General features: G+C 37.1%; 1 protein-coding gene across 4 annotated transcripts in view; it reads left to right on the top strand.

Annotated features, from left to right (window-relative positions):
• Window positions 1–22,931, top strand: part of UBR3 (ubiquitin protein ligase E3 component n-recognin 3) — a 110,237-nt gene extending 87,306 nt beyond the window's left edge. For all 4 annotated transcript variants that reach the window (XM_058190898.1, XM_058190915.1, XM_058190907.1 and 1 more), the window contains 9 exons: window positions 8,786–8,891; window positions 11,507–11,607; window positions 14,195–14,319; window positions 17,907–18,014; window positions 18,155–18,280; window positions 18,359–18,535; window positions 19,311–19,520; window positions 19,962–20,101; window positions 20,457–22,931. In XM_058190898.1, the coding sequence (XP_058046881.1) occupies window positions 8,786–8,891; window positions 11,507–11,607; window positions 14,195–14,319; window positions 17,907–18,014; window positions 18,155–18,280; window positions 18,359–18,535; window positions 19,311–19,520; window positions 19,962–20,101; window positions 20,457–20,574 (1,211 nt within the window). In that variant the 3' untranslated portion in view covers window positions 20,575–22,931. The remainder of the gene's footprint in view (window positions 1–8,785; window positions 8,892–11,506; window positions 11,608–14,194; window positions 14,320–17,906; window positions 18,015–18,154; window positions 18,281–18,358; window positions 18,536–19,310; window positions 19,521–19,961; window positions 20,102–20,456) is intronic.
• The last annotated feature ends 1,595 nt before the right edge of the window (window positions 22,932–24,526 follow it).

Raw genomic sequence — 24,526 nt, 5'->3', positions numbered from 1 at the left:
TTGAAGTATGGAAAATCTATCTTTGGTTACATATGACTGCATTTAGGTTGGAGTCAAACAACTTTTTTCAACTTTTAAGCCTCCATAATTCCATTTTAATCACTTTTTGCAATCACTCAAAGCTTATATTATTAGGTCAAAGCTGATAATAGGTAAATGGCTGTTTTCACAAAGCTGTGCTAGTCTCAAGATAATCTCAATTCCCTTGAAAATCATTGTAAAGTCTGTTGCCCAAAGCTACAATCCTTCAAGTAAGAGAGCGTTATTGAATTAGTTTTACATATGACTAAGTAACATAATTAAGACCACCCTGTAAATACCACCATATGCATGAGCCAAAAACCATATCAGCTCATTCTCCTAAGTAACAACCTAATGCTACTATTGTGCTGTTGCTGGTGACTGAAATTTAAAGACACCAAAATGTTGTTACTTCTGCCCTAGATAAAACTTGACATTAATTAAGCGGCATTGTCTTGTGTTGCATAAAATCTGCATGGATGCCCATTATCTAATCTTAATAGAAAAGGGATGGGAAAGAAGAGAATTAAGAGTAAGAAGCGGATTATTTACAAGGATTCTGTTATATGTGACATTTAGAATTAATACTGACCAAAAATGCTAGGTAGTTTTTGCTCATTTATATGGTGTTACTTGGACTTTTTAATTGGATTTATTGGTTGCTATATTTATCACATTTGTTGCTGTTTTGTTCCACTTTGTAGAAATGCTATGGACTTTTTCAAGATACATCTTAACAGCTTTCAGGATTCTCCTAAAAACAATTTGTTCAGCCTCCATTTTAAGTTACAATAGTGCAGAATGAAGGGACTAGTATAGGTAAAGGACTCCCCGCGGATTTCTAGTCATTGCTGACTATACAAGGTGATGCTTATCTGTGTTTCAAAGCCATTGAGCCAGCGCTGTCCGAAAACATTTCACAGTCGTCACAGAGTGCTGAACCTATTTATCTTCTCACATTTGCATGCTTTCGCACTGCTAGGTTAGCAGAAGCTGAGGCATGGACGGGAGCTCACCCCGTCACATGGCGCTCAGGTCTCCAACCTGGGGCTGCCGGCTTTCTAGCTGACAAGTCCTGTGGGTGGGGGCAGCATGGTGGCTTAGCAGTTATATGTTAGTATACATGTATCTAATTGTGTGGTTGTATTGCTTTTATTTTTTTTACTTGGAAAACTACTGGCTTCATTATAATTTAAAAGCACAGTAAAATCTCTATAGTAAAAGTACAGTTAAAAAACCCTAACATTTAGGCCTACTTGGAAAAAAAGGTATGGCAGTAAGACAGTGGTGGGATTCAAGTAATTTAACAACCGGTTCTCTGCCCTAATGATTTCTTTCAACAACCAGTTCACCAAACTGCTCAGAAAGCTAACAACCGGTTCTCCCGAAGTGGTGCAAACTGGCTGAATCCCACCACTGCAGTAAGTGTATCTAAATTTCTAACATCTGTTGTTAGGTCTAGTTAAGTCCACCAAAGACCACATGGCTTTCTATATCCTGTGATAGGTATATTCATCTAAAAATAGAAGAATTTAGCGATGTGGACACTGTTAAATTTCATCTAGCTGACTAGAAGTGCTAATGCTAATGGTTTAGTAAAAAGTACAGATGCTTTTTTAGAATTGCAAATTCAGTACTTTTAAAGAAAGAAGGCACATTTCTTGCCCTATTTCTTTAGTACCATGTTCCCATTAGGGGGCAATGTTTGCCTTTTTTCCTCTGGTGAAAGAAAAAATGAAATTACATAGTGCATGAATCAGTGTTTTTAAAATTTTGTTTGAAGTTATTATGTAAGTTACCTTCTTTATAATAACAATTATACATGTGGATTCGAGGTGAAGCTTATTTGGTACTAATATTCTAATCTGAGTAGAGCTTGTTAGATCTCCTATATCTCACAAGCAGATGTGAGATGTGAGACCCAGTCCCACTTGCAACATTTCTTTTATGCTGCTTAGGGGTCATGTATAACTAAATATAGGTTTATTCTGAACCAGTATGTAAGTGTATGAAGTCCAAAATATGAAGTGCCACCATAAGATAACGGATGGAATTCTATGCATTTATACTTAAAAATAAGTGCCTTTGGGTTTTACAGGTTGTTCCACCAATAAGTAATTAAGATTTCAACCTTAATATTAAATTGTAGATACTTTTAAGAAAAGATAAATGCAATTTGTACAGAGAAATGAATGAATTTAATTTATGTGTGTGTTTTCTTTATCTACAACAATCTGGTTTTCTTTGGTAGTTGCAGGACATGGTATTGAGAGTAGCATATTTTACCTTGAAACAGGTCAATATGTTTTTTTCTTGGTGTGCAACAATGAAATGTTTGTTTGGAATAATAGCGTTAGCACTTAGACTTATATACCCCTTCACAATGTTTTACTGCCCTCTCTGTGCAGTTTTACAGAGTCAGCATATTGCCCCCAACAATCTGGGTCCTCATTTCACCAACCTCAGAAGGATGGAAGGCTGAGTCAACCTTGAGCCTGGTGAGATTCAAATGACCAAATAGCCATCAACCGGCAGTCAGCAGAAGTGGCCTGCAGTACTGCACTCTAACCACTGCGCCACCACAGCTTTCACAATTATAACAAAAGTAGAAGTGACCCTGAACTTTGTTCCCCTTTGTAATGAAAACAGATATCAATCCATAAAAGAAGAAATATAAATGAGTTATACTGTAATTTCTTTGGTACTAGCTATGGATGGTATTGAGTGAACAAACAAGTTTTTCACTTGGTCTCATAAGAAGTTTCCAGCCATATGCTAGAATTTCTGTACCGTTCCTGCAAATCATGATATGCTAGCTTGTTAGAGAAAACGCAGACAAAAATTGTTGGGAATTTATGTTTATAAAATTGTAGTATCAAATAGCCAGAGAAAAGATGCATGAGTCTGTGGTTATGCCAAACTCTGCTTTGAGGTACTACAATTGAACCAATACGGAGTGGTATATGTAATTGTTCCCCATTCGGTGACAGGTTTCGTGACTGGAAACTGAAGCAGGCTGTTTTCCAGAGATTTGAAGAACCCTTTAGAACAGGGCTCTCCAACCTTGGCAAATTTAAGCCTGGCAGACTTCAACTCCCAGAATTCCCCAGCCAGATTTGCTGTCTGGGGAATTCTGGGAGTTGAAGTCCTCCAGGCTTAAAGTTGCCAAGGTTGGAGAGCCCTGCTTTAGAATTCCGGGAGGTGGCAACAAGGTTCTGTAGAAGAAAGAGTATCAGCAAAAACAGCCATCCTTCCCTTTTGCCTTTCACATGGATGGTCTTCTAGGTCTAAGAGTCCCCCCTCCCCCCAAAAAAAATACAGTTTTATATTCTATAGCTACAACTATTACCATTTCCAAAGGAGAGTTTTTTTAGCCTGGGTGGGTGGGGTCATTACTTATATAAACATATACAAGCCAAAGAACAAAGGAGTGAATGTTCACTAAACATCTCTTTCCAGTTTGAATGGGAACTCATTTTGTCCTAATTCACTGCTGCTGATTCAGAAAACAGGTGACAGCACTTAGTTCCAATGTCATCCATGCCTACAATTATTTGGCAAACCAAGAAGTTAATTACAGCCTTCAAGCTCTACATGAAGCAGCTGACTTCAGCATGAGCCGGTTTTGGCCTCCCAAGTGTCTATGAATAATTGTCTATTTGTAGAAAATAAATTAATTCCTTCTGTGATTTATATTTACATGTGGCATTTTTAATAGCCTCTACAAGTGGTAGGGACAGAAGGCTAGAAACTGGGGTAATAAAATAAAGAGAAAGTAGAAATAATTTTTTTTGGGTGGGACAAAAAAGAAAAATCAGAGTGGCTCTATACCAGGGGTGTCCAAACTTGGTCCCTTTAAGACTTTTGGACTTCAACTCCCAGAGTCCCTCAGCCAGCAAAGCTGGCTGAGGAACTCTGGGAGTTGAAGTCCAAAAGTCTTAAAGGGACCAAGTTTGGACACCCCTGCTCTATACTGATACCAACTAAAATACATTGCACTCTTTTGAAAGAAACAGTCTAGTAAAATGCATATGGACCCTTGGCTGAAATATATTAAAATTGAATCAAAATATACAGGTAGCCTGCAATTTTCAGCTACAATTGAGCCCAACATTTATGTTGGTAAGTGAGAAATTTGTTAAGTGAGTTTTCTCCCATTTTACGACTTCTTTTGCCACATTTGTTAAGTGAATCACTGCAGTTCTTAAATTAGTCATATGTTGAAGAGTGAAACCTCCTTGACTTGGCTTGTCAGAAGATTGCAAAAAGTGATCACATGACCTCAGGATACTGCAATATGAACCGGTTGTCAAGCATCCAAATGTAATCCTGTGACCATAAGAATGCTACAATATCATAAGTGTGAAAAATGGTCCTAACTCACTTTTTACAGTACCGTTGTAACTTCAAACTAAAAAAACTACCCGTGCAAGGGAAATATAGGGAAAAAGTTTGAAAACGGTTCATGGGATTCCCATCTATGAAGTACCATATTTTTTGGAGTATAAGACGCTCCACACACATTAGTTTTTGGGGAGGAAAACAAAAAAAAATACGTTTCTGCCTACCAGCATCCATCAGTATTCATCTGGCTAGCGTCCTTGCAGCCTGGTCAATTTCAGCACGTTACCACAGCCTGAGTCAGCACGAGCAGCTGATAGGCGGTTGGATCAGCCTCCCGGAATACTGCCAATCAGGTGTTCCAGGCTGCGGGGATCGCCCATCGCTGCCTCTGTGCGTTGTATTTTTGGCTTCTGCACAACCTGTTTTTGGCCTCCGTGTGTCGCATTTTCGTCCGGTTCCAGGTGCCACTGATCCCCGCTGCCTGGAACTAGCCGAAAATGCGAGGTGCAGAGGATAAAAACAGGTGCGGGGCCCGAAAACACAATGCACGGAAGCGGTGATCGGTGGCAATGTGCTGTGGTGATCCCCACAGGCTGGAAGGGGTCTAAAATGGAGTGTGCAGAGGCTGAAAATGTGACGCATGGAGGTGGCGATTAGCAGCGATGTGTTATGGCGATCCGTGCAGCTTGGAACGGATCTAAAATGGAGTGTGCGTAGGCTGAAAACGTGATGCGCAGAGGCCGAAAACAGCTGGCGGGTGGGTGGGGCTTCGGCAACATTCAGTGTATAAGACACACAGACATTTCCACCCACTTTTAGGGGGATAGTAGTCTTATATTGAGAAAAGTACAATAATTCTGATTCCATCTATATTTGAATGAGAAATTACCTAGTTTAAATAGAAAGGAAAATAATATGAAGTATTGTTATTTCCCTGTGTTCATTTTGTGCAATTCTTATATCAGCCTGGATCTGTAGATCCAAACAAAAATTAAACCTCAAGTATCCTGTTTCATTTAGCTTCTCTTGAACCTCTTTATTCTGAACAGGGAATAAAATGGGGACTTTGGTTGCATAAAAGTTAGCAGATAATCTAGACTTGCCTTTGGGCACAGCTGGACTATATTCTAGATGTCAGAATAAATAGCTGAGAGGACTTTGGCTGATCTGTTTGTACATCCATCCGTCAGTATGTAGCAAAAGCATGGATAATAATGATTTGGCTTTTTATGAATGTATAGCTAAGTGCAGTACAAATATAGAATTTTTAAAAAGTGCCCTGACATTATAATCAGTTATATCATAATGTAAACTAAGTGTGTAAACTGAAATGTCTGTGGCATGTATATTAATTTGGAATATATGAAGAATCAGATAAAAATGTATAGATAGTAGGTCCACTTAAGGAATTATTTAATCAGATACAATTAGGAGGGGGAATACCCCCATCATGGAGAACTACTTTTATCTCATTGATACCAAAAGAAGAACAGGATTGCTCTAAACCTGGGAATTATAGGCCAATTCACTTTTGAATAATGATTATAAGATTTTTGCTAAAATAATAGTGAATAGATTAATGTTAGTTCTGCAACAAAGAATTCATACTGATCAATTGGGATTTATAAAGGGGAGGCAGATGAGGAATAATGTTAGACAGATTGTAAATTTATTGGAATATTTAGAAAAGAAAAATCAGATTTCAGCAGCATTTATTGTTTTGGATGCAGAGAAAGCCTTTGATCGACTGCACTGGGAATTTTTATTTAAATTAATAGACAAAATGCAATTTGGAGATTGTTTTATGAGAATAATTAGGGCGATTTATGGAGAGCAAACAGCCCAGATAATAGTTAATGGTAGTCTGACAGAAGTTTTTAAGATTGCGAAAGGAACAAGACAGGGGTGTCCCTTATCACCATTATTGTTTATTCTAACTCTGGAGCCATTACTGGATAAAATAAGAGAGGTAAAGGAGATAGAGGGAATTAAAATTAGACAACATGAGTATAAAGTGAGAGCGTTTGCAGATGATTTGGTAATTATTTTGTCAAATCCTATAAACTCAAGTGTATGTTTGTTGGAAATAATTGATCAATATGGAAAAGTTTCAGGGTTTAAAGTCAGAATAAAACAAAAGTGATAACAAAAAATATGACTAGACAATAGAAAGAAAAATTAGAGGAAACAACAGGATTTGAAATTTTAAAAAAGGTTAAATACCTAGGGGTTTATATTACTTCATCAAATGTGAAATTGTATAAGAATAACTTTGAGGTATTATGGCAAAAAGTTCAGAAGGAAATGCTCAGTTGGAAAAAATTACAATTATTGTTATTGGGGAGAATAGCAGCCATTAAAAAGAATGTTTTACCTAGATTTTTATTTTTGTTTCAGATGATACCAATAATTAAGAAAGATAAAAATTTGGAAGAATGGCAGATTGGAATTAATAAATTTATATGGGAAGGTAAAAAAGCGAGAGTTAAAATGAAAATAATTCAAGACATACGGGAAAGAGGAGGTTTAAAAATGCCCAACTTTAAATTATATTATGAAGCAGCTGCTCTTTCGGTAATAAGTGATTGGTTTAATTTAACGGAGGAAAGGATTTTGAATATAGAAGGTTATGATTTATTATATGGATGGCATGCATATTTATTGTATGATAAAAAAGTGGATAGAGCCTTTAAGAACCACGTGTTAAGAATTGCTCTTCTGCGTGTCTGGAAGAAATACTATTACAAGTTGAATTACAAAATTCCTATTTGGGCAAACCCCAGGCATGCAATAGAGAATATAAATATAGAACAGAAACAGGAAATGATTACTTATAAAGATCTTTTATATTTTGAGAGAGGTAATTTACAATTAAAATCCTTGCATACATTAAAAGAAGAAGGGAGAAATTATACTTGGTTTCAATATGGGCAATTACGAGTTAGGTGGAAAGAAGATCAAAAAATTGGTATCGTGCAGAATGAAGAAAACTTAGTAAAACAAATTATAAATCAAACCCAGGCGCATATAAAGAGATTGTATAATGTGTTGATAGAAATAGATTCTGAAAGGGATTTAGTAAAGGATTGTATGATAAAATGGGCACAAAATATTCAGCAACCAATATTTTTGGAAACTTGGGAAAAAAATTGGGTTAGAAATGTTAAATTTATGCAAGCACAGAACTTAAGGGAAAATTTTTATAAAATGTTTTATAGGTGGCACTTAGACCCTAAGAAATTATCATGTATGTATCCAGATATGCAAGTGAAATTTTGGAGATGTAATTGTGATGATGCTACATATTTTCATATTTGGTGGACTTGTAAGAAGATTAAGGCTTTTTGGATAAGGATTTGGTGGATTATACAAAATGTTTTGAAAAAGAAGATAAAGTTCTTACCGCAATTTTTCTTATTGGGAATTATTACGGACTGTACAGTAATTGAGACTAAGCTGATTTTGAACTTAATAACAGCGGCAAGACTATTGATAGGACAATACTGGAAGAAAAAAGAGTTACCTACAATAGAAGAATGGATATTGAAAGTTGCTAATTTGGCTGAGATGGCTAAAATCTCAGGGGATGGGGGGGGTGGAAAGGGGGTGAAAATTTTTGTAAAAACTTTTTCAATAAAAAAAATATGTATTGAATGACTGATTTTGAGGCAACTTTGCAGGTGCCCCTTGAAAAAGAAGCACGGCCCTCCCAAGCTCTGTTTTCACTGGCAGAGGATTGCAGGAGGCCGTGGCCGCACCCACTCGCCCCTCCCCCCCCGAGGTCAAACACAACCTTGATGCAGCCCTCAATGAAATCGAGTTTGACACCCGTGGCCTAGAGGAAGATTACATAAAGAAAATAAAAGATACCCAAGACTGAGTTCTAAGAAACTCTCGTTATTAATGGGAAAGATTGAGAAATGGAAGCATTCCATGAAACTGAGAATATCATGCATAGCAATCTCCAACCTTTCTGGCTCAGCAGATTGGCGGCAGTGGCAGCGGGGGGAGGGAGAGAAGATGGTTTTATGTGTATGTGCACACTGCTTTCACAAATTCAGCTTTGGGCATGCTTGCACACCACTTCCATATCCTGGTTCCGAACAGGCTGCAGTCCAGCACCGGGCCATGGACTGGGGGATGGGGACCCCTGATCTTGTAAATAGATCAGATTGAAACCCCTGAAGTATTCACCTGTAGCACCAAAGAAATTCAGTCGTGGCGGGAGTATTTCATTGTTTTATCTGGGATTGGAATTAATTTTTCAAGTCTAGTTCCAGCAAACTATCAGGGTTTAAAGAAGTCGTCTTAAGCAAACATAAAATAATGCTTTTAAAAAAAAATGAAAATAAATCTTTGCAAAGGGATATAAAATGGAGAAATTTCATCTAAAAATACCCCTTCACTTCTCTTTCTATAGATCAGTTGTTTCATGTTTTGGCTATGCACATGAGACTCTACAGCATTGATTCTGCTTACAATCCATGGAAGAAACTGACACGATTGATACAGAATGAAGAATTGGAGTAAGTAAATTTTTAATATTCACCTTGCTTTAATCAAGGAAAGTTACATAATCCTGTTTTACAATCCTGTTTAGGATAAATAACCACAACCTCAAGCATTGCATGCAGTTTCTGAACTGGTGTCCAGAATCCCCTCAGCATGTCATTATTGCAAAAATTAGTTTTGCATTTTCTTGGCCTTGAGTGCAAGATGCATAAAACAGTAGTACAATCCCTAAAGTAGCCTTCCAGACTTCAAAAAACCCTTATATTAGTCAATATCAGACCTACACAGTTAGCAATATTGTTTGTATTCCTTGATTAATTGAAGCATGTTACGGATACCCCGGAAAAGCATTGGCCAAATATGTGATGAACTTTATTTCAAGAGTGAGTGTGGCTTGTTCGAAAGCTCATTGTTTTATTTTTAAAAAATCTTGAGTTAGCAAAAGCACAGGAAATCCTTGGAATTTAGATATTATGTTCTCGTTCTTCAGACAAATGGCTGCTCTCTTGCATATTCACATAATGGCCACTATGGTAGGTGTGGCTAGTCACATGATGCACATTTCCCAGAAAGAAAATTGGGCAGTTGCTTCCCCCACTCCTTCTAAATCCTCATGGTGTCCCTACCATCCTCCCCTTTTACCTTTTCCTTTTTTTCCTGAGTAGATGAGCATTCTCAATAATTCCTTGAACTTTAGCCTCTATGACCAAGAACAACAATGGGAAGCATGTGAGACTTAAGCCCATTAACTGAGGATGCCCTTATGTAGCATGCGGCATGGCCCTTGAATTGCACCAAACCACCTTGCCATTTTTTTACTTAAGAGTGGCACCATTTCCCTCAGAAAGTCAGAAAAGGCATGGAATCTAGCATGTATGAAACAGACTTGGCATTTGGCTTGAACTTATTTATTATTTCTTTAATATTTATTTATTTATTTCTCACATTTTTTTATAAATAACTCAAGATGGTGAACACACACAATACTCCTTTAATTTCCAAGGACTTGGGCTGAGAGAGAGAGTGACTAGAGCAGTGGTTCCCAACCTTTTCTTGTTTGAGGCACAACCTTTTCTTGTTTGAGGCACCCTTGGAAAGCCTTTCAAAAGTTCCCGGCACCCTTATAAGGAAATAGATATTTAAAATCTCCGTAGCTCAAAAGTTCCCGGCACCCTCAAAAGATCTCACGGCACCCCTTAGTGCCGCGGCACACTGGTTGGGAACCACTGGACTAGAGCAAAGTTACTCAGCCAGCCTTCATGACAAATGTAGGACTAGAACTCACAGATTCCTGGCTTCTAGTCTGGTACTTTCACCACTAAATCAAACTGGCTCTTATTAGCTCAGTGTAGCGATAGCTTATTTATATAGGTTGCATTTGGAAATCTGAGTCAGCAATGAGGAAACCCACCTTTTTTGTTAGCCATGATTCCCAGCAGTGTTGTCAATTTCTCTTGTGGATTTGGAATCCACAAGCTCTTAGACCAACTTGGCAAGTTTTTCTTCAATATGTAATAATTGTGGTGTTTTTCCCTGAAAAACCTTAGGTCTGTTCCCTCACTAACTGCTTCTATGGGTGTATTCCAAAGCTATATTTATCAACTTGTCTCACAGGCATTGAAGGGATTAGTAGAGTAGATATTCTATACAGCAAACAGACTTTTAAAGGACAGCTTCCATATCACGATGAAGAAATTGCTTAAGCTTTTAAAATATGAAAGTGTAGATTTAAGGCTTACTTTACTCTGATGCTTGACATAAACTAAAGAAGCTTATCTAAACCGGCATTTTGTAGAATTTTACTCTTTCACTTCTAGTGAAGGAACTAAATGCATCATTTGTTTCTGTGAAGATCAAGTTCTGTTTGATTTATGAAAATTTAGTAGCCTGTTAAAATATACCTGAAAGAGAAATGAATGTTGCCAATTATTGAGAAGATTGAATACATATAAAAATATAAGTTGGGTTAGTTTTATTTGCGGTACTGTAATAGTCATTTTTAATGTGCTTATCAATCCCTGTTTAGTATAACTATTTTATAGCATCTGTGTTCACATTTACATAATTATCCACATGTTTTTTTTAAGTTTGGGAAGTTAGAATGCCAATTGGACTTTCATATAACCATGAATGGAATTTTTTATTGAATGTTTTTTACAAGAAGTGTGGTGAATCACCAGGGAAGCCATTTTATAAACTAAGCAAAGCTTTGCTTGTACAATTTTCTTCATGTGTTTGTTTTTGCTTCGATTTGCTTCACATGTTGGTTTTTCTATTTGTCCAATTTTCATTCAATAATAACCCCCCTCAAAGTACTTATATTGTGCTTTTGTTTTGAATCTGCATTCATCTATTGCTAATTCAATCTTTTGAGCCTATCTTTTCTTGTTTTATCACACAAAGTTCTTCAATAACACTTTCCCACTATACTCAAACTTAATTTTGTTTCTTCACATATCACAAATAGAATTCAATAATCAAGATGAAATAAATTCTGTCTCAGTCCAAATATTTCCAATTTTACTTTTAAATTATGTTGTTCTATTTGAATCAAATAGCAATGGATCGAGAAATGTATTTAAGTCTGGAGAAAATTAATGTGGATTTTAACTGCATGTATTTTTGTCAGGATGTCCAGTGAGGATCAGCCAGAGGTTCCAGTGCTTTACAAGGATGTCCCATCTCTTTTGCTCATCCAGATCTTAACCATGCCTCAGCCACTGCGCAAAGGTACATTACCAAAGTTATATAAATGATAGACAGAGTTATCTCTGTCTCTTGCGATTTTTGAGAATTGCAGCAAATCAATCTTATTTGCTTGGTATGCTTTAGGAATGACTTTACCTTATCTCTAGAAGTTGGCAGCAGGCAGAATTTTTGTTGTGACTTTGGCAGCCATATCTGGAAGTCTTGTCTTCTCAGCTTTATCAAATAACAATGGAGGGAGACCACAAGGCCCAAAAATTCCTTTAAATTCTTTGAGTTGCAGAAGCACGGAAAGGTTTTTCCTCTTTGACCTTCCTTCATTTGTTCACTGAAGAAAAGAATTGAATATTTCACACTGAATTGTGATTGCTGGAGAGTGGAGAGGGATGAATATTTTCATTATGCAAACCAGCATTTTTGGCACAGTGGTAACTGCTACAATACAGTATTTGTAATGGTTGTTGCATGTACATATATATTCAAGGATTTTATTGGAGTCTGAAAGAAGCAGGAATTATTTATCACTGCATATTTTGAAAGCTTTTAATTTTATGATTTTGAAAAGGCTGACCTAATTTCTTTTGCACAACTGTATTACAGGATACATTCTGTTATATTGTTACAGTATAAATGAACATTTCACTTTTTATAGGGTCAATTGACATGCTGTTGGCTTCATTCTTGTGATTTTTTTTATATCTCAGCTGAGTTTTTTTAAAGGCATGATCAGCTGTGCAAGAATTCTTTTTCTCTACGAATAAATGAAAATAAGACTTGTCTAAAGTTAAAAAAATAATGCCTTAAGGAGGCAGATGATGGATAGTGTAAGAGCTCATCAGAATTCTGAATTTTTTTTTAAAAAAAATAACAATTATACCAATATTTAAAAATCTGTTCAGTGTAGAGGAGCTTTTTCATTGTTTTTCTTTAACTTGGAAAGTATCTGTCATTAGTTTGCATTTCTCATGAATTCTAAAAATACATGAAAGGCAGTAGGTAAACCGTTTTTAGGGCTTTCTAGAATGAGCAGTTAAGAGTAAGGCCAATGAAAGGTTTTCTCTCAGTGCTATGAGCACCTGCAGAGTAGAGGAATCTGGTTTGGGATTATGGGAGAAACTTAATCCTAAATCCCCTTCCCTCCATCCAGTTCCATTCATAAATGCATCTCCTTGCAATTACTGCTGCTTTTGTGTGTGTCTCTGTACATACACTTGCAGAGAGTGTATCTATGTGTATCTATATGAGTGTCTCTGTACATACACTCATACATTTAGCATATATGTGTATAGACAGACTGCATCCTATTTAATCTAGCTTTTATTTAGATCTGTTCATGGCAATGAATCTTTTGATTCTTACCACCTTCTAATGTAGTGGTATGGTGTGTTCAGCTGCCTGGAAACTAAACAGGTCAATGAGGTAAAGATAGTTACATGATAGGAAGAAAACCTCAAATTAGGCAATTTGAGAAATAAGTAAAAGTTAAGGTTGTGTGGAAGCTGGTTCCTAAGTTCTACATTTTGGTAGGAGATGTAGAACTTAAGAAGAAGAACTCTAGAACAGGGTCTCCAACCTTGGCAACTTTAAGACTTTAAGATTCTGGGAGTTGAAGTTCACAAGTCTTAAAGTTGCCAAGGTTGGAGACCCCTGTTCTAGAATACAGTATTGAAGGCATGGGTGGAGAACATCTGCTCCTTCTGATGATGCCTAACTAACAACTCCATTTGTTTTGACCAACATGGCTGAGGATTAATGATATCAGGGCTATAGTTCAGCAAATTAGAAGCAGAAATACTTGTTCTTAAAGCAAGCTAGTTTAACCATAAAGTGTGCTGTAGTGGCCTTCAGCATTAGCAGGCACACTTTTTCAGTTCTGGCTACAGTGTTTCAAGAAAATTTAAAAAGTTGTATAGTAACATTCAAAACAATCTGGATTTTGTGAATATCTAGAAGACAAATTCTGAAAGATGATGGTTAGTTTTCTTGGATTATCATGGAATTGTATCTATAATTATATTTTCTGCACATTACTAAGCTTAGGTGTTTCTGAATGGTAGACAACAAAAATCTACACATTTTTCAGTAGATCCATTATCATTGAAATAACTCTAATTAAGCAGTTTATTCATTGTGCTGCCTATTATGAGAACTCTTGGTCTAGTCTACCATTCTTGATTATTAGGGACAAGATCTCATTATTATGATCAGATAATTAATATTTTAGATTAGTTTATTTAAAAGGCAATGATATCTTTTTTAAACATGGTTTTGGCGAAAGTTCTGAAATTTGTTAAATTATTCAGACAGCGCAAGAACTATTACCTCATTCAGTTTACTCACATGATTGCAGATTAAACAAAGATGAATAGTACAAAGTAGAGAGATAACATACTAAAATTTATAACATGAACTAACAGTGATAAAACATTGATTTAAACCAGCAAGCTTAAAATTAGAATGGTTGTCTCAGCAGTATAATTGTCTTGATGTTTGATTGCTCATCTGGGAAAAATACTTGCAGATTTGTAGACTGTATGAATTAGGGACCATATTTTAATATATAAAAATGTGAGGCCTGAGAATTTCTAATGATATTTTTGTATTGTTACAGAACACTTTGTTTGTATCATAAAAGTGCTTTTCACATTGTTGTACATACAAGCTCTAGTTGCACTTTCTGTGAAATGCAGCCCTGAGGACAAGATGACCTGGATGAATTCAGAAGCTCTGAAAAAGGTTGGTTTATTTAATAAAAATCTGAAGAAGGCTGATAAGGAGGTAGTTCAGTGGTGAGTTTCTACCAGTTCGCCCTGGTTCAGGTGAACCGGTAGCTGCAGCGGCGGGAGGCTCTGCCCACCTGCCCAGACGTCATCACGGATGCTCTGCGCACGCACAGAAGGTTCTGCGCATGCACAGAAGTGCCGCGCACTTGCTTCGCTCGCAAGTGTGCTCACAATTCTGAACCAGTAGCGAAGGTAAGTGAAACCCACTACTGAGGTAATTGTCTCTTAGTTAAATGCCAGTCAAATGTTTTTGTTGGAATGTTGCTGTACCTTAGTTAGAATGTAGCTGTAGTTTGCAATACTTTACACTTTAAGCCTGTTTTGATTAATCTTGGAGTGTTTGGGTTGAATGAAAAGGAGGATCCCATCTCAAATGTCTTGCAACTTGTCCCCCGTGATCCATGTATGTGCTGAAGCCTAGACCTGTAAAGACTATGATGCCTTCCTTTTGTTCATACAGAAGAGAAGAATTGCAGTTAGAATTGCAATCAGAAAGATGGGTGTAGGTCTGTTAGTTTCTGAGATAGGAAAAGAGAAGGCTGCCCTACTGTGGCAGTGCTGAGAAACAGTGATGTTGAGAAGGAATAAATCATGTAATGCTTCATTGCACAACTAAAAAATGCAACATCACAGCATTTTATTTTAAAATGTACACATCATAGGAGTCACTATTCAATCAGTCAATCAATTAATCAATTTCTTTAGCCACCCATCTCAATCAAGTGACACTTGGTATAAAAGTTCAACACATATTCCTTGACCTCTTTACCCACTGTAAATGAGTAAATTCTGCAAATGTAATTGGAATGGTGCTACTGTAGCTGTATACTGGAGACAGGCCAGCTTTTTAGTCTTTCACATAATTAGTTCAATCAATAGTCTGTTGTTAGTAGAAAATAAAGGGGGTAGATTTGATTTATCTGAACATGTATTTAAAATAACTGCTGCCTAGAATTAAATGGATTATTGTGTTAAAATATGATGTATGGTGTAGCTGATTATTTTTTATATTGTTGTTCAAAGCAGGGGTCTCCAACCTTGGCAACTTGAAGACTTGTGGACTTCAATTCCCAGAATTCTGGGAGTTGAAGTCCACAAGTCTTCAAGTTGCCAAGGTTGGAGACTTCTGGTTCAAAGTGTTGTGTCCGACTCTTTGTGATCCCATGGATCTGAGCACACCAGGCCCTCCTACTGTCCACTGCCTCCTGGACTGCCCCTGCCTCCACTTGTTTGCCCAAACTGTGAGTACAGAAATGTCCCCCTGCCCCCCCCCCAAAATCAAGGGACAGATAGATTAACACTTCTGAAATATTTTAAGAGCTTATGTATGATAGTTTTAAAAAAATACTTAATAGTTACATTGTTATTACATTGTTTAAAAAAATTTAAAGCAATATTTACAGAACCTTATATCCAGAAAGCCCTTTAAAGTGTTTTTAACCTTGAGTTCTTTGTCTGGATGATGACTAATATGCTTTGGGGGATTAGCTGTTGACTGAACAGTCTGTCTGATTGGGCAGAAATAACAGTAGGTGATAAGTATTGAAGCCCTTTGAAATAAACCAAAGTAACTACATTACTTCTTTTATCCTGGCCATTGTGCTACTATTAGAATTTTTAACAAAAGTTCAACTTTGAAGAGTAAATGCAATATACCTGATTGCTTCCACGTGGGTTCTATCTATAGCAGCATAACATCAGTAATTATATACACTGCATACAGAAAGCATTCAGGAGTGGCTTAGGGGCAACTCTGTGAATGTCTTAGACATTCCCAGAGTCAGAGCCCAGCCAGAGCTCTGACTTGAACCCTATTGAATATCTCCGGAGGGACTTGGAAATCCACCGACAGCCACCATCCAACCTGACTGAGCTTGAGAGGATTTGGAAGAAGAATGGCAGAAAATGTCCGAATCCAGGTGTGCAAAGTTTGTCGCGTTACATCCAAAAAGACTTGAGACTATAATTGCTGCCAAAGGTGTTCCAAACAAAGTTCTGAGTGAAGGGTCTGAATATGTTATATTTCAGTTTTTTCTTTTTAATAAGTTTACAGATATTTCTAAAATTCTGTTTTCATTTTGTCATTATGAGGTACTGAGTGTAGATTAATGACAGAAAATGAATTTCAACAACTGTAGAATGAAGCTGCAGCAAAACAAAATTGACAAAATACTTTCTGAATGCACTTGTATATTGCTGTATCTGAACTATATTCCTTGTTTGTCACTCCCAACCAAATTAGCTTCAAATCATGCTTCAAGAAGGGAATTCTGAGTAAGATAGATTGTGGTTTTTCCCCTCTATAGAATATTCCAGACTACTGAAATTCAACATGAAGTAGGGGTGATTAGTGTATGGCAACCATTTCCTCCTCTGGGATTCTTGTGTGAATACAATCATTTTTTGATGCATGCTTGGATTCATAGACATTGACAAATAAATGTTGCAGACATGCCACATCAGATGTTGCCACTTAACTTTTACTCACAACTCAGTTTTTGAAATATCCAAGAGCTGGAGACTCATAACCTTTTTAAAATACTACCCTAATATAATACACAGGTGGATGGAATAGAGGCTTCAAGCTTCTTTTCTTGTTTATTATTGTCTCTGTCTTCCTGTTTTACATGATGATTGCTCCAACCTCTCAAAATGCCCCTGCTACCTTCACTTCCATCCATCCATCCTGACTTTAGTCAATTAGAGCTATCTGTAATACTTTTCAGTAAGTTAGTAAGCTGTAGAGCAGGGCTGTCAAACTCACAGCCCATGAGCCGGATGCATCACGCGCTGGCCACAACCACACCGGGTTTAGCGAAGGGGGAAAAAGTCACAATATGTTTATCTCGATACGTCATGTGATGTCGCCGTGATGACATGAGTTTGACACCCCTGCTGTAGAGTAAGTTATGAACTTTGGTTGTATTATTCATGCCACAGGCAAACAGTAAGAACAGTAGTGCAGTTTGAATATATTTTGGCCAGTCTGCTTCAAGAAGAGTGAAAGAGTGGTTTTATCCCAAACCTGCTGGTGCTACTCTATGCAAGGTGGTCTCTCTAATCTTGACACTATTTACCAGGTCATTATGCTTCTTACCACCCAAGAAGTACATGCAAATGTTCTGACCTACAATCAGAACATTGCTTCCCAACGAAATAAAAATAGATTCCACGTTTGAAGTTGGTTTAAGTATATTATTCTTTTTTTGTGCATTTGAATAAACAAGCCTCCATTGACTTGTCCGTAAGACATCCTGCTGTAGAAAATTAGGATGTACAGCCCTCCCTCCCACCCAATTTATTATCCAGTCTAGAGCATTATGACTGCTTTGATGTATAAACACTTGATTTCTCTTGTAGGATCCATTTTTACATATGCAGAAGATTTGCATTCCCTACTGAAGGGAATACTTGAGTCCTTCTTGGTGGGATTATTTATTAATGCATTGAAATGTTTATCTCGGTTTGAGACTCCTTTGTGGGAATGACTGCATTTATTTATTTTTCTTCATTTGATGGTGAATTTCTTCTTAATTACAGAATGTGGTCAATGCAAAAAAGTCTTGTCAGGTGTTACTCAGCCATGTGATCAGTGAACTTTTCAAAGGGAAGGTTTATGAACAAGATCAAGAGGAAACTGAAGATATGGTATAGTACATGTATATTGTTTAGTCAAGCTTTTTTAGTGCCAACTATATCTCATTATGAAATTGCATGCAGGGGTTTGTCAATTCAACAGCTAAATAGTTAGAATAAAATCACTGTTATGTTTGTTTCTTTTAATTTAGGATAGCTCCAGTGCTTGGTGCTCACACTCCATAGAGACTTACTTGCAGCAATTCTGCCTGCCTTTCCTCAGGATAACCAGCCTTCTTCAGCATCACCTCTTTGGAGGGGAGCTACCCAGCTGCCAGGTATTAAGAAATTTTATTTCCTTTGGAAATATATCTCATCTAGCTCTTTCCCTTTTGATTGTCTTGTTTCTTTAATAGGAAGATGAAGAATTTACTGTTCTTGCCAATTGCCTGGGTTTGCTACCATCTTCTTTTCAATCGTCAGAGTTCCCTAGTGCCTCTTGCCTTGACTGGCCTGTGTCAGCCTTTGACATTATATCCCAGTGGTGTTCAGAATTGGTCTCATTTGCTAACAAGCATCCAACCCAAGTCAAGGTAAGTAAACAATTTTTCAGATTTTCATCAGGAGAAGCCTTGGTAGCATCTTTTTTGACTGCGTCACACTTCATCAGACGTTTCAGATATCGAAACTCATGAAAGCTCATGGCTTTTAATAAAATGTGTTAGTCAGAAAAAGTGCTACTAGACTCCTGATATTTTACCATTATAGATTGGCAGGGCTCTCCTTTTACAGAGCCCACAACGGGAAATATCAGGATTTAAGGTAATACTTATCCAGTGGGTTAATTTAGTACTAGTTACATGTATACTGAATGAACCTTTTTTTTTAACAAGTCAATTTTTGCTTTGAATGTGCTTCAGTGCCACAATTGTTTTCAACTACAGTTATTTCATTGAGGATTACACACAGTAGATGTGTAAAGCAAAAGAGAAAAATTAAGTTAACATAACATAAAAGTATTTTTGGGGAAGAAAAAGTCACCTTTAAAAAAAAAAGATCTACAGACCACAAAGAGATTTAAGTTGAGTAAAAAGACAAAGCAATGGGAATCTTAATTTCTCTGAAGTTTCTGAGAAGAGCCCTCTGAGTGTCTCTGGAAGAATTTGGCCTCAAATGACCTGGTCATCCAGATGGTCATTTCAGTCTGGGTCATTTCTCCCTTTATCTATATCTATACTTGAAAATGTTTTATCCTGACAAAGTCAAACAGATGCTAACTTAATTTCACAAGGAAACAATTACATATTCACAGCACATAAAGATATTATTTAACTTTCTTTTTTTTTAAAAAAAACATTTCTTTTTCAGGTCTTACTTATACAAAAACCTACCTGGGACTTGCCACACCTCCTGCAATTGCCTGAAAATTATAATACTGTTTTTCAGTACTATCACAGAAAGAGTTGTTTCATCTGTTCCAAAGTTCCCAAAGATCCTGCAGTTTGTTTAGTTTGTGGTGCTTTTGTGTGTTTGAAAGGACTGTGCTGCAAACGGCAGAGCTTCTGTGAATGTGTCTTGGTAAGAGACTCTTAAAGTTACTGTTCTGTTGCCAAACAATACTTTAGAAAGGAAAATACTTTTAATAATTAGCATTAGATGAATTGCTTCTTTCAATCAAGCAATTATTGGAAAGAATGAAAAACGAATATTTTTTTGGTAAGTCTGGTTCCCAGTTACTAAAAGTCTAAAAGACAGTTCGTTGGAATCAGTTTCTCTTTTAATGCTAAATCTTCTATAACGTGCATGCTTGCCTGTGATAATAAGGCAGATTTTGGCTCATAAATATGTTCATAGTTTAAGTCAGAAGAACTGTTCTACACATGCAGAAGAGGCAAGGATAAGATTGTTCTGAGATGATGCAGTTTTATTCATAAAAGCAAAATATTTTCCTCTTCATTGTAATTGACCTCACGATAAATGTCATCTCTTTTTTCCCCCTGCTCTGTAATAAAATTTCAGCACTCGCAAAATTGTGGAGCTGGAACGGGTATCTTTCTTTTGATCAATGCATCTGTAATCATCATAATTCGTGGTCATCGGTTTTGCCTTTGGGGCTCCGTTTACCTGGACGCTCATGGTGAAGAGGACAGAGATCTCAGGTAATTTTTTAAAACATGGATAATAGGCATTTGTGCCTGTATTGGCCAACTTTTATTTTTAAACAGAGTTTTGTTGTAACAGTTTGGGTCTATTGCTAGATCGAGAGATATTTGTTTGTGTAAACATCACATCTTCTGGGCGGGTTTCTGTGGTGGCCGGTAGAAAATGGGGTGTGGGCGAAACTGAAATTGTGCAATAAACCAACCAACTTGAGACAACGATACCAATAAGTGATCACGAAACATGGGTTTCCTTCAGAGCTCCAAACATACATAGTTGGAGGGTGGTGTTTAAAGAAGTATCTTGCATCAACCTTGATATTTTTCTGATATATTTTTTTTTGTTTCTTTACAGGCGTGGCAAACCACTCTATATATGTAAGGAAAGATACAAAATGCTGGAACAGCAGTGGGTGTCACATACTTTTGATCACATCAATAAACGGTGGGGGCCACATTACAATGGTTTATAGGTCGCTAACCGTTGTGCTGTCACATCCCCTTATTACATTTGCCCCTTGATTAGCTTTTGCTTTGAGGGAACAGGAACCCAGTCCTTTTCTTCTCTGGGAAAGCATGAAGCCAGGTCATGAAAGGAAGCCCTATATTAATTGGGTGCTGGTAATTTAAAAACACAAAATAATTAGTTCTCCTGATTTGATATGGAATCTAAATTAATTTTATAGTTGTTGCTTTCTAATCCACTAATAAACAAGCACAAATTGTACTTTACAAATGCCACCAAATGGCCATTGAGTGTTTTATTTTTCCCTGATTGGGGTGGTTTGATTGTGCTGATGAACTGTATATCTGTAGACACCTGCTAAACATGTGGCTCCTTTTTTCTTTCTCTTCGTGTTTTAAGATTTTGCTCAATATGCATTTGTAAGTATGTAAGAGTTGTAACACTTTCAATTTGTGGAATTGTATAGAAATGTCTAAAAGATTTGTAGAAAATATTTCGCTTATTGCCAGAGAGCTATTGAAATAGTTTCAGGCATTGCTGAAAACCTTATTCATTCTCAGGAATTTCATAGATATACTCCAGAGATTAGTGAAATAGCTGTAAAATAAGTAGTTTACCACTCTGAATATAATACAACGTGTACACAATGCTGTGTCTGACATTTCATTAATTTAATTACAAAGAAATCCCAAGACGTATATTCAGCTGCCTGTGTACATGCAACAGATGGTCCATGTGGTCAGACACTGGCCCAACCAAGCATGACCTTTGTCTCATTTCCATTAGCTGACTTTTTCAGGTTGGTAAGGTGGGTTGTGGTGCAGGAGAAGGCTTCATGAGTATTTTGCCAGTGGGCTGTTCTTTGGAAACTTAATTGAGTTCCAAGAAGCTTGGGGTAAGGAATTGAGTTGCAAGATGGCTGTGCTCAAATGGTTCCTATCTCTCACCACGCCCCCTTTGCATCTCAAATGAAGGATGCTTGGAACTAGAAGCCAGTGGGGCAGTCAAGGCTTGAGAGCAAGGCCACCTTTGGCAGAGTCAGCCCTCCCCCCTCCCTTTCACCCTCCTAGCCTTTGACTCCCAGACTACACAGAGGAGTCCATGTATGTATCTGGTTGCATAAATTGATTTAAACACAGGTTAGGAGGATGTCAGCAGGCCTTTGTGTTGTAGAAATGAAGACCAGGGCATTTTGGTTTTGAGGGATTTGAAATCAGCCAGAATGGGCATCCTTGCCAAAAATGAAACACATAGGCAGGCAGTGCTTTTCAGTGCTGATATTTCGCTGCCAAAATGCTTTTCTTCTTTCTTGCAGAGTTGACAATTTCAAACAATGCTCTCAGGCTTTTGTGACATTTACATATTTTAAACATAATTTTTTTCCTGGGGGGAAAAAAAAAAAGCCTTTACCTGGAAACTATTTTTTTAAGAAGTGTTCTTCATTACAAAGCCTTGCATTTGATTGAAAGCTGCTTTCTCTCCAGCTATAGAAAAGCACATGGGCCAGGCTGTGGGATTATTTGTATAAGGATCTTCAAAAGCCCTTTCGGTTTTTAGAAAAATATAGCACTTGGCAATATATTTTATCGAAAATTGTGTAGACAAAGACATGAACGCAAATATTGGGAGTATTTCTATAAGTCTGCATATTGTTCCATCTTTACTGGAAAAAAATTGTGGGTTTTTTTTGGTCTAAAACACAACTTCATTTGTCAATACATCAGAAGCTCTCCTGCTCCTCCTCTCTTCTTTTTGTATTGCTTACCAATGAGAACCAAGCCATTTTATGAGGATAAGATGAAATATCCTGGGCATCTCATGGCATAACACAATGACAGGGCTTCTCCTCTGTATAGTTTGAAACTTCACCAGAGATAATGTTTTCAGAAAATGACTAAAACGTGTTATTTAAAATGGAATGTTTTCGATTGTGTATATGGCTGTGAAGTAAAATTATTCGCCTTAACTTTAAAACCTTGGTATTTCACAATGTTCATTTTGATACTAGTGCATTAAGTCACTGGTCATTTTAAAGACAAAAGACAAGACACGTGTTTGGAAATCCTACTTGAAATATGCCTGCATGCTGCTGAAACGGAAGTTGGATTCCTCCCGTAACTTCTTAAAAATCTGCTTTATTAAACTTAACTTGGAGAGCATAACAGGTCCAAGCTAGAACGGCGTGTGTGTGTTTGCTGCTGCTGCTTCTGCTGCTGCTATTATTCCTCCAGCGTCCTGGTGAGATAACTTGTATGAATGGAAATATAAGTACAGTACATTACTGTAGAAACAGAATCGACATGTAAAACTAAAACCACCATAATCAATATTGTAAAATATGTTAATAAAAGTCTACTGTCATTATCTGTGAGTAAAGACTCCTCTTTTTTTCCCTTTCTTTTCCTCTTTTTTTTTTTTTTTTTTTTTTGCATGATAGATTGAAGCAATTCACAGGTTGATCAATTTTAAGATAGTCCCGCCCATATTTCCAGAGTTTTTTTTTTTCTGTTTTCAAATTATGAATTGTAATAAATAAGAGTTGTGTCCATTTGTACCTCAGGGATAATCATTCTTTTTATATTATAAGATGAAATGAATGAAGAAAACACTTAAATACCGTATCATTTACAGCAGGAGTCTCAAACTCTCAGACTGCGGCCTGGTGCCGCCGCAGCCTCTTCGGAACATGCGTGGTCACAGCTGCATTTGTGAAAGCGGTACGTGTCTGCAAAAACACCCCACCCCCCTATCTCCACTGGCCTGCTAAGCTGGAAAGGTTGAGGAATGCTGATATGTAGCATCAGAAATCAGGATATAATAAATAATATGCACATATTATGTGAAGATTTCAGTGCAGCCCATCAGTGGCCAGTATTCCTCACCTAACCTCAGTTTTTCCTTGCGGATATTCCCACCACTGTAGAAAAGCTAGGATGTTAATAGTGTCTTGCAAACCGGCAAACCTACCCATCACTTGGAGGGTCTGCAGCACTCGTGACACCACCAGGATACTATTCCCAATATTAATCAATTATAATAGAGTTTTTCGGGGAGTTTTCTAATATATTGTAAGCTGAAAATTCAGTAATATTGAATAAAGATAAATAATTTTCACTTACCTTTTAACAGAACAACGATAAGTCCCTTTTACATTTCCCCCTTACTTTCTCAAAGATTCTTGAGGGAAATAATTTTGATCGAATGAACATATGAAATGGAAACTCTTTAGACCAGTGGTTCCCAACCAGTGTGCCGCGGCACTAAGGGGTGCCGTGAGATCTTTTGAGGGTGCCGGGAACTTTTGAGCTACGGAGATTTTAAATATCTATTTCCTTATAAGGGTGCCGGGAACTTTTGAAAGGCTTTCCAAGGGTGCCTCAAACAAGAAAAGGTTGTGCCTCAAACAAGAAAAGGTTGGGAACCACTGCTTTAGACAATAGAAAAGTTTAATATTTTTATTCTTTTCCTTTTCCTAGGAATGTACTGTACTGAATATACAAATTGCTGTTACAATTTGTTTTGGAGGGGTGGTGAAAGTCAGGCAAATGGAATTTTTTTGCAGCATAAAAATTTCAAGTCAGGTGTGATGCTGCAGCCCGAAAGCTTACTCCATATTTACAATTTGTTTTTTGTTCCTAATAGAAGTGTATTATTCAACTACACTAGCTCTTAGCCGAGCAGTTTCTCTTAAGATCATATAAAACATATCCAACTATGGTTTTAAAAAAATATTATGGAGCAATTGTTGAGAATATTCAGAGCTCAGGTGGTAGGTTTTGGCAGGGGGGAGCTAAACAATAAGCTCAGAGAACAGACCCCTGCAAAAACTTATGGAGCAAATACACGCCTTCTGTTTCTAGGTGATGGTGGCACCTCAGCTTTATTTAGAGCATGTCATTTTTGCTGAGACCTAATGCAGTTGCTTGGTTCTAATGAAGGACGTTGAGCTTGTTGATCGA

Source organism: Ahaetulla prasina, chromosome 1 (genome assembly GCF_028640845.1).
Source record: "Ahaetulla prasina isolate Xishuangbanna chromosome 1, ASM2864084v1, whole genome shotgun sequence".
NCBI classification, from domain to species: Eukaryota; Metazoa; Chordata; class Lepidosauria; order Squamata; family Colubridae; genus Ahaetulla; species Ahaetulla prasina.
The sequence above is the reverse complement of the archived record's forward strand: the minus strand, read 5'-3'. Positions and strand labels throughout refer to the sequence as shown.